Source organism: Petromyzon marinus, chromosome 52 (genome assembly GCF_048934315.1).
Source record: "Petromyzon marinus isolate PM22_M1 ecotype Great Lakes invasive population chromosome 52, UKy_Petmar_22M1.pri1.0, whole genome shotgun sequence".
NCBI lineage: Eukaryota > Metazoa > Chordata > Hyperoartia > Petromyzontiformes > Petromyzontidae > Petromyzon > Petromyzon marinus.
Window position 1 is genome coordinate 9505369 of NC_133718.1, and position 15894 is coordinate 9521262.

The window sequence follows — 15894 nt, forward strand, 5'->3', positions numbered from 1 at the left end:
TTAAATTTCGATGTCTCAGAAACTTCTTTCGTAAACGCTTCAATTTGACACGTTTAAGAGCCCGAATAAAAACATCACCCACATAGAGGCAAAAGACAAAGGACCCCCGTATAGCCTTAACAGACTGTTTGGATAATGGCTGTTAGCAAGGACGTATGACGTACACGACCACTCCTCACACACACATGGACGCACACACACGCACGTGCCTGACTTACTAATGGGTTCTGTTCCTGATGACCCTTCGTAAGCCGCATGGTTTGTCAGTCGGGAAGCAATAATGTACTGTATTTAAATGCACATATCCGTCGGTGTCATAAAATGTGTTATGGTTAAACAAAAAAAGGGAAGCACTGTTAAGCTTATAAATAAGAATTATTGTATATTTGCATGTAACACTCTAAAAAATGTACTGTATGGTAAATACAACTTTAAATAAAGTAACATAAAAAGAAATTCGTTTTGTTTTCGTTACCTTGAGTCCTGATGCTGGCTTGGTTGTGTAGGAGAAATTGTTAATTAAAATAATTTTGAGTTAAAGCTTTGGTGACTGCAGTAATTCATATTCTTAGCTCTTTCGGTAAAGTCACGTTGAAGGGAAACAATAAAGTAATAAAAAATATAAAATAAAATTCTCACGTTTCGACTGCAACACAAACGGCAACATTTGAAAAAAAATTTCTTGCCGTTGGTTTTCACACCTGATGATGACTACTTGTGTTGCAGTCGAAACGTCGTGAGAATTTTATTGTTTTATATTTTATTGTTTTATTGTTTCCCAAAAGAACCAAGAATATGAATCACTGCAGTCACGAAAGTTTAAATAAAAATAAAGGTCTTGTTTTGGGTCGCGTAAATATCAATGCGTCGTGAAACCCGCACAAGTTGTGCATATTCCCAGTTGTTTTCTCTGGAGCTGTGCCCTCTACCAGAAGAAACTCGACTCCCAGAGACCACTCTCGGTTGATGGTGGTGAAGAAGCCAAGGCTGTCGGTCCCTTACGTAATTAATACTGCAACAACAAGGAGACACGTGAGTTGGTTGTCATTGGTGGTTATTGGCAGTGGAAGGCCGCGTGTCTTGCTGCCTCAGAGAGAAGAGAAAGGCGCTGGAATGCGACGAGAAAAAAAACTGCCCAGCAACTTCAAACTCGCAAACGACTGTCACCAGCGGCCGTCTTACGTAAGCGAAGCGTCGCCCGTTGTTGTGAACGGGAAAGCCGGCGATGACGTTATCAACACGCGACCCCCCCCTTCACCTCTCCGTCCCCACGACGCCGTGAGGGGACACAGGGATTGGCAAAAGCGAGAAACTTTTCCCTGTGTAAGATGGCCGACAGCAACGCGTACACCGTGGCATCGCTCCCGACCCCCCTACTGTCCCCCCACCCCCCACCGTTATCCTCCCCGCTACCGCTAGGGGCGCTGCACGAAAACCGCGCGAGTTAAAATAAATAAATAAGTAGGGCGCGCCTCGGTCTGTGACATCACAGACCCCATGATTTTGGGGGGTTGGGGTGGTCAGCTGACGTGCCCGGCCGGTGTCGGATTCTAACCGCGTCACATCCGGCGATGACGTCACATTCGTCACAGGCTAAATACACGTGACGCTCACATGCGATGCTCACACTCGAACTTGGCTTCTGTGGCAAGATGTTGCTCCTGCATGGAGTCAAGGCGTTCGTCATATTGACCTTGATTCACATTACCGGATTGGTCGATTATAAAGGAGACAGTGCCAACTAGCCGACCCCGACTCCATTGTGCACAAAGCCCTACATAGACCCGCTGCCATGCGTTGTGTCACGGCTGATGGGCATTGCGATAGTGATGATGGCTGTGATCCAGATATTCCTGTGGCATCATTGGAGCTGTAACCTATCCGACGCCGAGCGTTACAGCGCCATGCTGTGCGAGGACAACGTGAAGCTGCGTCAAAGAACAAGCACGGTGGAAGACGACAACGCCACCCTGAGGGTGAGGGAGGCGGCGACGCGTAAGGACAATGAGGCGTTGCGTCGACAGATGCTGCTTCAGGAGAGGGCGATGGTGCTGCATCCACAGATGCTGCATGAGGAGAGCCGGCTCGTAGAGAAGGAGAATCAACGGCTGCGTCACGAGAACGAGAAGCTGATTCGCGCCGCAGCCGTCAACGTCAGCACATCCACCAATGTCACGGACACTCCCAACGCCGCGAACGCCAACACCAACAATGCCATCACCACGACGCCAACACCGCCGCCACTAATGCCATTGCCAAGACGAAGAAACTTTCATTTTTATGGCTCAGAAACCTCTTTCATTCAACTATTTCATTTTAAAAGTTAGAAAGCCCGAATTAAAACATCACACACAAAGGCAAAAGACAAAGAACCCCCGCATAGCCTTCACAGACTATTTGGACAAGGGCTCTTAGCAAGGACGTATAACCTACACGACCGCTCCTCACACAAAGACTGTAGGGGCAAGTGCTGTTAGCGAGCACCTATGAAGGCCGGAACGGTACACGAGTGGGTGGGTGGCCAGCACCACGCCCGACTGCCTTTGTCTCCCCAGTGGCGATGTTTACACCGCACCAGGTACTCATTTGAGGCTGAGTCGACCTAGGGGAGGCCCGGGACCGGTTCAGATAATCGTCACTGTTGGCCGCGAGCGGGAATTGAACCCGCGTCGCCAGGATCATAGCGCAGCGCGCTAACAGCTACACTATCGCTCACACACACATGGACACACACATGGACACACACACAAGTGGCTGACTTACTAATGGGTTCTGTTCCTGAAGACCCTTCATAAGTAGAATGGTTCTTAAGTCGGGACGAGATAATTTACTGTATTTAAATGCACATACCTGTAAGTGTTATAAAATGTGTTATGGTTAAACAAAAAAGGGAAGCATTGTTAGGCATAAAAATAACAATAATTGTACATTTGCCTGTAACACTGTAAAAAATATACTGTATGGGGAATACAACTCAAAATAAAGTTACGTGAAAATAAATTAATCCGATTTGTTTTCGTTACCTTGAGTCTAGTCACGTGGTAACACTGTGGTGGTATTGTGAGTAATGTATCACGTGGTAACACTGTGGGGGTATTGTGAGTAATGTATCATGTGGTAACACTGAGAGCCGCTTTAGGGGGTATTTGGCCTACTCTTTCACACGCTTTCCCCCAAGATGTGCGACCTGCCGATCGATTAACCGCTCTAGTCGGCATGTAACAATCGCTTTTAATTCCTCGCCTAACAACAGTCGCTCATTCGTATGACACACACGGCAACGCTCAAGTGTCCCACCAGGCGAATGTGCTCACGTAAGGTGGAAAGCCAGGGAAGGGGGGAGGATGGGACAAGGGTGGCGACGGGTAGGCCCACGGTGGGACGCTCTGCTTCTGCTTGTGACCCTTCTTCCGTTCTCCGTGCCCACCCTTGGGTCTGCCTGGCATCTCGTAGTCGTCGGCGGAGGGGGCACTCTCCTGCGGCGTCGGCGCACACACGGGAACGCACATCGGAGAGACGCTTTCGCGCGATTCTGCATTCCTTAAATGACTATGGCTTGACCTCGTATAACGGACCGTGCTCATAACGACAGCCCGTTTATTACGAGCATAGCTGCAGTGGCGTTAATTCTCGTGTCGATTCGCATACTTCCACACAGCGTCCGGGTTACCTTAGCCACCCTACATATATAACGATCATGCTCGCTGCCAAACATCCAATCATTGATGGATTTTTCTTTTGTATTCTATGAATAATGTACACATGTACCTGCCTGTACTCATGTTTTAATTTAGTATTTGTTTAGGATGCCTGTTCAAATAAACCATTAGATATACACAGGGACACATTGACGCTGTCACGTGTTTCCTCAAGGTCCAGTTTAAGTTTTCATTCCAGGTTCGCTAGTGGTTCGTTCTAAAGAGGTAATATCTGTATTTACATAACATTCAATATGGGCCTTGAAACGACGCACTGCATTGTTGGCACAGCATGTACTTCCACAATGACAGAGATCCCCCGCATAGCCTTTAACAGACTGTTGGGGCAAATGCTGTTTGAGAGCATCTATTAATGCCGGCACAGCACGCGATGGAGATGGTTGGCCAGCACAATGCTTGGCTGACCTTGTTTCCTCAAATGTGGATATTTACACAGCACCAGGTGACTATTTAAGGCTGAGACAACCTAGGGGAGGCACAGGAAAAGATTAAATATTAGCCACTGTTATTGGTCGAACTCAATTCGTCGGGTTCGGGGCGTAGTGCACTCAACCGCACCACCACTGTACTTCCATTGGCACACATAAAAGACAAAGATCTTCTAGAATTCTAAACCATGTGGCAGACGAGTTTGTCATCTGACTTAAAAATCGATCAAAATTGCCTTCAAGAAACGGGTTTTCTTCATGTTTTTACTTCTCTTCAAATGCAACGCATTTGGTTCAACGACGCTCCACAGCTTTAATTCCCCACGCAGAAAAAAATCTTCGTCTTGCCAATCAACCTACTCGTATTGTTACGCTCCAACAGAAGGGCACCTCCTCACCTCCACCCTCGGTAACACGGCTGAATAAAACATCGGGCTGGGTCCACGTCCTGGCGAGAGCCACGTAGCTGCCAACGTTTAGGGGTTAGGCTGCTTTTTTTCACAAATGTATCAAAAACTTCCTTTCCACCGCAATGAATGATTTATGCTATAATTTACAGCCCTTTATGAAACCCTCTTGACAGATGAAGGTCTCACCATGCCGTATTGGGTCATGGGGGGGAGTTGTTTGACCATACATCGCCATTTTGGTTTGTGCAAGATGGTCAATGTGGTCCCAGGACTGGTCTTGAAAAGTTACAAGTTTAAGCCTTGGGGGAGAGGGGGGGGCGTCGGGTTTTTGCACCACTGGCTCAGAGCAAATGAACATTTGCCCCATTGCATGTTTTGAGCAGGAAAGGCAGCTCAACTCTCAACGAATCGATTCATCCGAATCCATCACAGCCCCGCCGCCCCGGCTCACCTTGCCAGCCCGGGACGCCGGGTCGGCGTCGCAGCTCGCGGCCGCGTCGCTCTCCCCGCCGGCGCCGGCGGCAGACTCCGCCGCTGGCGGCAGAAGATCGGAGAGCTTCAGCTCATCCTCGTTGCCGTAGCCCGTGAAGACCACGACGCACGTGCCGGCGCTGGCTTCCACCGACTTGATTGTGGCGTCGTAGACCACGCCATCCTCGGACCAGGCAGCCTGGCACAGGTCGCCCGGCCTCCAATGGCACGCGAGAGGTTGGCACAGAGACGGGCAACGATTGACCCCGTCTAGCCGACGCGTGCCACTGGAGCAAGCGCTGTTGGCACACCTACGAAGGACGGCAAGGCGCAACAAGGCGGCGATGCGGCCAGCACCATGCCTGGCTGCCTCAAGTCTCCACAAAGTAAACCGCTGTAGTCTGCGCTCCACCAACGGAAGAAAAGCAAAACTACATTAACTCTCTCCTGAAGAGCTCCCGTGGCTGGAAGACCTCGACATCAGCATTTAGCTGAGGAAAATTGCCATCCGCAGGACTGTGTATGCTTACGTACGATTTGTGTTCCTTGTTCTCAGTGTCGTTGCAGCGGGGAACACTCAAAGGGACCGTTTGGCCAACCATCAAACTTTTGGCTCGATTTTTCACTGTGCACTTTCAGATGCGCTTCTGCGGCCATCTGGAACGCTCTTCCTTTCCGATATTAGGAAGCCACTGGAGCTACGCACTTTTACATCTAGACTGAAAACTAATTTCTTTAGAAGTGCTTTTTGTGTTCAGTTTCTTGTACTTCCCCCGCACCTCTGACTAGCGCGGTTGGCTATGTACGGTGCGAAACGTCGTGAGAATTTTAGTGTTTTATTTTTATTATTTCCCTTCTACGTGACTTTACCGAAAGAACCAAGAATATGGTGCGAAAGCAGTTCAACATACATACATGAGAATCTTTATTTAGACTGGAGGAATTCGATGAGCTATGAAGCTCATTTTCACAGATGGTCCAGAATGGGGAGCTCAGCAAGGTACAACAGCAAAAAATACAAATGAAATGATAGGAGTGAAAAATAAAGAAAATGGTTAGCAAGTCACTAAATATAAAAAAAAGAATTTATTAATTACGGGAGTCCGATTTATCAAGCTTGGGCAAGGCAGCAAAAAACAACAAAACAATCCCAGACCACACCGAGATAACACCACACAGTAGCAGTCTCTCAATAAAATGGCACATTAACACTGAGCTCGCATCTGGCTACAGCTCCAAATGGCTCACACGGTGGAGCCTAAACAGACTGAGAGTGGATTTCGGCAGAAGCAACTCTCTCACGAAATCATGGGGGGTTTCTACTGTTGTATATGCCCCCCTTTCCATCTTAATATTAACAAGTAATTTTTCAATACATATAGATACATATTTCTATTGTTTCTTTTAATTTTAATAATGAATAAAAACACCAAACCAGGCCTCAGCATGGCATGTGGAGGTCATATTTACCTTGACCCACTAACACGATTTTGACGTTCAGAGCCCTCCCAGGGTCAGAGGGAGCAGATAGAGAGCAGAGCGCAGCGGATTGCAAGGGGCTGACGTAAACACAAAGCCAGGGTCACTGGGAGGTTGCGTTAGCCTAGGTCTAGTTAAGTCAAAAAAGCTAATTGGTTCTGCATTACTATCAAAGTAACTTAAAGTCGGAATTTAACGACAGGGTAGGCTAAAGTTATTGATCTTCACACCCACTTCAATTGAACCCTGCCACAAGCTACGTCAATGTAACCATCACCCGTCTATTAATTTAATATGAAATGTATTTCCATATTTTTATAATTTCTATACGACTTGACCCGAAACGTATAACAATCAGGTTTTCCTAAGTCAACATAAATGCTCTAGCCTCCACCCATACGCAAATAATAAGCAGGGTTAAAGAGTAGAGAGGAAAAGAAATGCAAGCGCACAGCAAAACTGCAACGTAAGCAAAGGGCGATGTTAAACCCAGGGTCGGAGAGAAAGGGAAATCCCGGCCGTCTTTGTATCCCTGCAGCGCGGGGTAGGAGTGTGTATACGCTTGGGGAAACACGAGTCAAACACCACAACGAGAAGCTGACTCAGACCTTGGATTGATACAGAATCATAACTGTGGAACTCTGATGAAATGAAATGTTAACTTAAAACTGTTTAACCATTTCTTTGTGCGTCGGTGAAAGTCGGAGGGAATATCGCCCCTCCCTCCAGGTTGTGCACCCAGACAGAGAGGCGCCTTCGAGACAATTTATAACATTTGATTGTTTTACTTGTGGGTTTTATGGTAGGAGTATGACAACGGAATATACCGTGGGTGATGCACAAGGACACACACTGACACACGTACGGACACACACGGACACAGATACATACGGACAAATCATGACACAGCAAAAATCGAAAGAAACCCCGCCTTGTGGGCAGGATCCAAGTGAAGGGATTTTTGGGCATAAAAAGAGGATCCTGAGCATTGAAACCTCAGTTCGACCGGGGCGGGGGGTCGGCTCACCAGGGTTCGACCGGGGGGTCGACTCTCGGGAGACAGTTCGACTCGGAGGAGCAACTCGGAAGAGTTCGACAGGAGTGGGTCGGCTCACCAGAGTTCGACCGGGGGGGGGGTCGGCTCACCAGAGTTCGACCGGGGGGTCGACTCTCGGGAGACAGTTCGACTCGGAGGAGCAACTCGGAACAGTTCGACCGGAGGGGGTCGGCTCACCAGAGTTCGACCAGTGGGTCGACTCTCGGGAGACAGTTTGACTCGGAGGTCGGAACTCGGGGAGTTCGACCAGGGGTGTCGGAACTCGGGGCGGTTCGACACGGGAGAGAGTTCGACCAGTGGGTCAGCTCAGGAGCAGTCCAATCGGGAACGAGAGCAACAGGTCGCCAGCCGGCGAGCTGCAGAGCAGGGGGCGGCGAGCAGAAGCCAAAGTGGCCCCGTCGCTACCCACTGACGTTGGCAAGACTCGCAGGGTAGTGAGGCGTCACCTAGTGTGATTTCCAAGAGCTGAAAGACAGAGTATTGCTGAAAGATTATTCTACATTGAGTCCAGCTGCAGAGCGACCGACGCACCAAGCAAGAGCTTCTGCAAACCAGAGCAAGAGCACGTGCGACTTGAGTCATCCAGCAGTGGAGAAAAACCTGCTTTCAGCAAACCAGCAACGAGCACGTTCGAGTTCTCCACCCAGAGAGAGGGAGCGTGCCGATGCAGCTCATCCAACAGCGGAGAGAAACTGCTGTCAGCGAACCAGCACGAGCGTGATCGCGCAGCTCATCCAGCAGTGGAGAGAGGTGTCCACTGAGCAGAACTGAGAGCGATCAAGCAACTCTCCCCCGTGGACAGAGGCTGGCTGCTGCGTGGAGGAGGGCGGCGATACGTATGATGCACTCCCACACACCTCACCGCTCTAAAGGGAGCGAGGCTACTTCTCCTACAAGCGATGCCAACTTCAGCGTATGGCAACAAAAAAATAATTAATTCCAAACACTGACTATTCAAAACAATTCATATCACTCAAACATACACAGGTCCTTAACCAGAAGCGAACACTCAAGTCCGTGAACCATCTGGCTGTGGAAGCATCGATCGTGTGATAACAGTCCGTCATTTATAAGTATATTCATAATTTCCCTCTTTAATATTTTGTTTTGGACTGTACTTCTAATCGCATAAGTTACCAACCGATCCATCAATACGAATTAACCCTTGGCACCTTCGCCACAGAGCTACGCTCCTGGGGAGGAATCGTGCTAAACCGATTTTCTGATCATACAATCTTATTCACGAATTAATTAATTAATCTCCCGTGAGATAACACGTTCCGCCGCATACCCTCACACTAAGCCATTTCGGTAATCTTATAGTCTGTCCGGTGGATCTGTTGTTACATTTATGCCTTTGGAAATAATAACTGTTTGATTGTCTTTTTATATGAATACCGTTGCATGTTAATCAATCTCCTGTGATCATGTGCTGACCATTTCAAGCATAATGATCGTTCATATTATAATGTATAAGCTTTTGTGTAGCATAGCATTTGCATGTCCTGACTCTCTCTCTCACTAACAGCAATCGCTTTATGCGGGGTCCATGTGTTATCAAAGTGAAATCGTAAAGTCGTTGATGATACTGTCTTGAAACCGTGTGGATATCGTGTTGAAGTTCCAAGATTGAGAGTTCACATACATATTATAGTTAAGGTTTAATTAGAAAATAAATTGATTAATACAGAAGTGGTCGTGTGATTCTTTCCTGAAATTTTTGCATAAAACCTGTATCCTGCGATGAGATATGAACTCGGGAACCTAAATTATAAACACACCAATCCACACTCATTAAACTAAAGCGAATGATATGAACATGGGACCTAAAATATGATATGAACTCGGGAACCTAAACTATAAACACACCAATCCACACTCATTAAACTAAAGCGAACGATATGAACATGGGACCTAAAATATGAACACTCGGGGAGTGTTAAAGCGAGAATCATTGTATTATGCTGATCAATAATACGAAGTTAGACAACGAGGCCGAATTGACACTAGCGTAACTGCACACGATTGATTACGTTATCCTGATTGATAACCCCACCTCGTCAACGAGGCGGGGCCTGATTATCATAAAGGCTATCATTAACACAACCACACCCACTCGTATAAATTAATACGATTACCTCTCTAATTAGCATAGTTACATGCATAATTACACGAATTAGCATAATTTCGGATTAATTATGCAAATTTCGACTTTCATTTAATTTTAATTATTTTTCATCAATTTTCACACACCCACATATACAACACTACGCAAAAGAAGAAGTTGATTATGATAATATGGCTTTCCCCTTTCTGGCAATAAAACAGAAAGGGGAAAACCCTATTATCATAATTTAATACTGGCAAAGGAGGTCTCATGAAATAAGTTGCTTGTCAGGAGAAGCAAACCTCATGGACCTTCTCCCTGAGATTACCCTGCAACACTACAATGCCAAACACCAGAAGCGTTGGCCTGTGAAGAATATTGGTGAAAGACCAATATAGGTTGGACAGCAGACACGACAAATCGGACAACTATTAACATCACGCAGGTAATGGTCAAAGCTATAAATCACATTTGCAAATAAACGTGACAGCCACATCCAGAGCACCACTAATCTTCTACTTCAGGATATTTACCTTGTCGGAGGGCGACACGCTGCTCCTCTTGTGCCGTCTCCGTGTCTTCGCCCGCTTGTTCACGGACTTTGTCTCCTCGTAGGTCTTGGGGCTCTCGCAAGTGGCGGTGCCATTTTTGAGCGCTGTCTGAAAGAACACGGTCGGTTAGTTGAGGTTGGTTTGGTTTCGTGTGGCCACGGCCATATACACTGACGTAGTCACGGGCCGTAGGTAACCCACCCCTGCTCTAAGACGTGTAAGACCGGGTGTCTCGATCTGCTTCTGTACATACACGTACTACTTTTGAACGGCTCGTAGAGTGTTGCCAACTCAGCAATTTTGTTGCTCGATTTAGAGGCATTTTTGGGGGTTTACCAAGCGACCAAATTTGAGTGACTTTCTGGGATAATTTTGAGGATTTAGAAGCAATTCCCGCTCGTATGAATGTACGCATTCACATGACATTTAAAATGGCTCATCGACTCAAAAAAGCACGCTCTTAGAAATCCTACGTCACTTTGCTATGGCACAGTGTCGAGTGCCATTTATTATAACTAGTCTAGGCATAATGCAGCCTTATTGAGTTAGCAACAATGCTGTCAAACCACTGTGCCCATTTTCCCCATTCATATTTGTGGCTGACATGTTTCCAACCTGCGCACGTATCACTGTGCACGTTCTCCGCCGCCTGGTGAGGAAGTTCGTTTAGACAAAAACAGTCAAATGAACTTGAGCAAGGCGCTTACCATCGAATAACACAGTACTCGAAGGTGTGCGCATGTTGAATTTCTTTCGCATCGTACGTAGCCAATGATGCTAATCGGAGGTGTGGGGGAAGGAGAACAAAAATGTAGCCGTGAAGAAATAAGTTTTGTAACCACTGGTGGTGCACGTGACACACGAAGTGTGTTATATTGTCGGGCTTTCCCGGGTATCCCTTGCAACAGGTGTGTTGTGTCTCAAGGTGTAAATATAACCATGTACACGCACACAGAGATACGAAGTGCACAAGTACACACAGACAAGCGATACAAAGACAAAGACCCCCCCTTATAGCCTTAACAGACTGTTGGGGCAAGTGCTGTTAGCGAGCACCTATGAAGGCCGGCATAGCACACGAGGGGGTGGGTGGCCAGCACCACGCCCGGCCGCCTTTGTCTCCACAGTGGCGCTGTTTACACACCGCGCCTGGTCCTCATCTGTGGCTGAGTCAACCTAGGGGAGGCCCAGGACCGGTTGAGCTCACAGCCAGAGTCGGAGACACTCACCTTGAAGGACGTGACGGCTTTGTCATACGCCTTGATGAGCGCTGTGTCGTCCCAAATGTCAGAATCGTCACTCTACACAGGGCACACAACCACCACCACCATCACCACCACGACCCTTTTGAGTCGACATCGACCGCACGCGGCACGCTCAGCACGCGGCACGCTCAGCACGTGCCACACGCTCAGCACGCGGCACACGCTCAGCACGCAGCACGTGCTGAGCGTGTGCCGCGTGCGGCGTGCGGCGCGTGGCACGCTCAGCACGCGGCACAGGCTCAGCACTCGGCACACGCTCAGCACGCGGCACACGCCGCACGCTCAGCACGCGGCACGCTCAGCACGCGGCGAGACCCACGGCGTTCCCCCACACCCGGAGCGCTGTGCGAGAGAAGTGACGTCCGTCCACTGCAGTACCAGGGCGCGGCGCATTGCGGCGCTTGTATTGACCATACTTCACCACGCTGGTACCAGAGCGGGTCTGTGAATGCGGGCGAGTGAAGGCTCGAGTTCCGTACAGTGCTGACATACACGCAATTTGCTAGTTAATTGAATGCAAGTACACCGTCGAAACTGATAGCAAGAGGAAATTATATACCGAGCCAGTGGTATAAAATCCTCATTTCGAGGGCGGCGAGCGGCGACTCGCATATGACCACCGCTGTTGATTCGCCACAAAGTAGTGCACTGTTGACTTCATTCACACCGCACTGTAGTGTCACTGTACAATGCACGTAAGCCCACCAGTGCACGCGCAGACAGCGCTGTACACGCGTACCGTGCGAACATAACGTCAACAACATAACGTCAATAACACAACATAACGTCAATAACACAACATAACGTCAATAACATAACGTCAATAACATAACGTCAACAACATAACGTCAATAACACAACATAACGTCAATAACACAACATAACGTCAATAACACAACATAACGTCAATAACACAACATAACGTCAATAGCATAACAACATAACGTCAACATAACGTCAATAACACAACAACATAACGCCAATAACACGACAACATAACGTCAATAACATAACGTCAACAACATAACGTCAATAGCATAACGTCAATAACAACGTGTTCATTCTGCTTCGCGGTGCACAGCATACAGAAGAAGTGCATCCGACAGCCACGACTCTACTGACGCTACCCCCCACTCTCACCAACCCGCACTGAGCAGGCGAGGTGAAGTATGGTCAAGTTAATAAACCCCACGGGGTGTGCAGAGGCCCTCGTCCAGCAGTGGACGCGTGGAGCACAAAGAGGAGGGGGTATGGGAGAGGAGGAGGAGCGGGCGCGACTTGTCCATCACCTGCCCCTTCTGGTAGACGACGTCTCCCCGCGACACGGCCATGGACGATGGCGCGAGCGAGCGAGCCCGCAAAGAGGCCCCCCAGGAGCTTTGAAACCTCGCAGGAGAAGCGCGCGACTGAAGGTGGTGGTGGTTGTTGTTGTTGGCGGCGGGGGTGGTGGTGAAGCCAAGCCGGCCGGTTCCCTTACGTAACGAACACAACAGCAGCAGCAAGGAGACACGCTGCTTTAGCTGGGTGTTGTTTATCGGAGCTTATCGAAGGCCGCCTCTCTCGCTGCCTCCGAGTGAAGGGAGCGCGCGCCCCATGTGCGCCCTGAACGCCGCCACCGCAAACCTGCGACTCGCCGCCGGCGGCCATCTTACGCAAGGGAAGCGTCGCCCCCCCGCAGTGAATGGGAAAGCCGGCGATGGGCGTCATCAACACGTCACCACTTCACCTCCCCACTCCCCACCCCCACGAAGAAATGGGACACGGGGATTGGGCCAAAGCGGGAAACTCTTCCCTGTGTAAGATGGCCGACAGGAACGCGTACACCGCGGCAGCGCTACGGACCGCGCCCCCTCCTCCCCGTCTCCCCCCCCCGCCATTATCCTCCCCGCTACCGCTATAGGCGCTGCGCAAGACGCCGCGCAATAAAAATGTTCTATAATTAATTAGGGCGCAACCTCGGTCTGTGACGTAACATAATTGTTGGGGGCGGTGTCAGTTGACGTCACTGGCAGGTATCGAATTTCTAAGCGTCACATCCTGCGCGTCACATCCGGCGATGACGTCGCAATCGTCACAGGCTAAATACACGTGACGCTCGCACGTGACGCTCACAACTCCAACTGGCTCCTCACTGGCAACACGCGTGGTCAAGATGGTGCTGCTGTATGGGGTCAAGGCGTTTGTCATGTTGACCTTGATTCACATTACCGGATTGGTTGGTTATAAAGGAGACAGTGCCAACTACCCGACCCCGACTCCATTGGTCACACAGCCCAACATAGACCCCTTGCCATGCGTTGTGTCACAGCAGCTCATGGCCGTTGCGATAGTGATGATGGCTGTGATCGAGATATTCATGTGGCGACGTTGGAGCTGTAACCTATCCAACACCGAGCGTTACAGCGCCATGCTGTGCGAGGAAAACATGAAGCTGTGTCAAAGAAGAAGCACGGTGGAAGACGACAACGCATTCCTCAGGTTCAGGGAGGCGGAGACACGTAAAGACAATGAGGCGTTGCGTCTAGAGATACTGCTTCGGGAGAACGCAATGGTGCTGAATCCACAGATGCTGCGTGAAAAGAACTGGCTCGTAAAGAAGGAGAATCAACGGCTGCGTCACGAGAACGAGAAGCTGATTCGTGCCGCAGCCGCCCACGCCGCCACGGCCAACGTCACCGCCAATGCCGCGGACGCTCCCACCGCCGCGAACGCCGACGCCGATGACGCCACCACCGCCGCTATCACGACTAACGAGGAGACCTCCTTTGCTGCCACGGCCAACACCACATCGTCCACCAATGCCTCAGATGCTCCCACCGCCTCGAACGCCGACGCTGATGACGCTACCGCCTCCATCGCCGCCACTGACACCCCCACCGCCAACGTCACCAACAAGACCAAGAAGCTTAAATTTCGATGTCTCAGAAACTTCTTTCGTAAACGCTTCAATTTGACACGTTTAAGAGCCCGAATAAAAACATCACCCACATAGAGGCAAAAGACAAAGGACCCCCGTATAGCCTTAACAGACTGTTTGGATAATGGCTGTTAGCAAGGACGTATGACGTACACGACCACTCCTCACACACACATGGACGCACACACACGCACGTGCCTGACTTACTAATGGGTTCTGTTCCTGATGACCCTTCGTAAGCCGCATGGTTTGTCAGTCGGGAAGCAATAATGTACTGTATTTAAATGCACATATCTGTCGGTGTCATAAAATGTGTTATGGTTAAACAAAAAAAGGGAAGCACTGTTAAGCTTATAAATAAGAATTATTGTATATTTGCATGTAACACTCTAAAAAATTTACTGTATGGTAAATACAACTTAAAATAAAGTAACATAAAAAGAAATTCGTTTTGTTTTCGTTACCTTGAGTCCTGATGCTGGCTTGGTTGTGTAGGAGAAATTAATTAAAAGAATTTTGATTTAAAGCTTTGGTAACTGCAGTAATTCATATTCTTAGCTCTTTCGGTAAAGTCACGTTGAAGGGAAACAATAAAATATATATAATAAAATTCTCACGACGTTTCGACTGCAACACAAACGGCAAGAAACATTTGAAAAAATGTTTTTTGCCGTTGGTTTTCACACCTGATGATGACTACTTGTGTTGCAGTCGAAACGTCGTGAGAATTTTATTGTTTATATATATTTTATTGTTATTGTTTCCCTTCAACGTGACTTTACCAAAAGAACCAAGAATATGAATTACTGCAGTCACGAAAGCTTTAAATAAAAATAAAGGTTTTGTTTTGGGTCGCGTAAATATCAATGCGTCGTGAAACCCGCACAAGTTGTGCATATTCCCAGTTGTTTTCTCCAGTCGTGCATCCTCCCTCACGCACTTAGCCAGCTCGTTGTAGGCAACTTTTATTTTACACTCGAATTAATCTGGAGCTGTGCCCTCTACCAGAAGAAACTCGACTCCCAGAGACCACTCTCGGTTGATGGTGGTGAAGAAGCCAAGGCTGTCGGTCCCTTACGTAATTAATACTGCACCAACAAGGAGACACGTGAGTTGGTTGTCATTGGTGGTTATTGGCAGTGGAAGGCCGCGTGTCTTGCTACCTCAGAGAGAAGAGAAAGGCGCTGGAATGCGACGAGAAAAAAACTGCCCTGCAACTTCAAACTCGCAAACGATTGTCACCAGCGGCCATCTTACGTGAGGGAAGCGTCGCCCGTTGTGGTGAACGGGAAATCCGGCGATGACGTCTACAACACGCCCCTCCACCTCCCCCCGTTTGCCCCCCCCCCCCACCGTTAACCTCCCCGCTACCGCTAGGGGCGCTGCGCGAGACGCCGCGCGAGGCAAATAAATAAATAATAAGGGCGCGGCTCGGTCTGTGACGTCATTCATCCGGTTTGGGGGCGGGGTCAGCGCGTCACATCCGGCGA

The 15894-nt window shown here is 48.8% G+C and overlaps 1 protein-coding gene across 1 annotated transcript; it reads right to left on the reverse strand.

Moving 5' to 3' along the window:
• LOC142931286 (uncharacterized) lies at positions 1-5630 on the reverse strand. Its single transcript, XM_076075025.1, has 3 exons — positions 5616-5630; positions 5009-5434; positions 1-3476 (listed from the first exon to the last, which is right to left on the reverse strand). Exons 1-3 carry the CDS (start codon positions 5628-5630, stop codon positions 3285-3287), a joined length of 633 nt encoding a protein of 210 aa, XP_075931140.1. The 3' UTR covers positions 1-3284.
• Positions 5631-15894: the final 10264 nt, after the last annotated feature.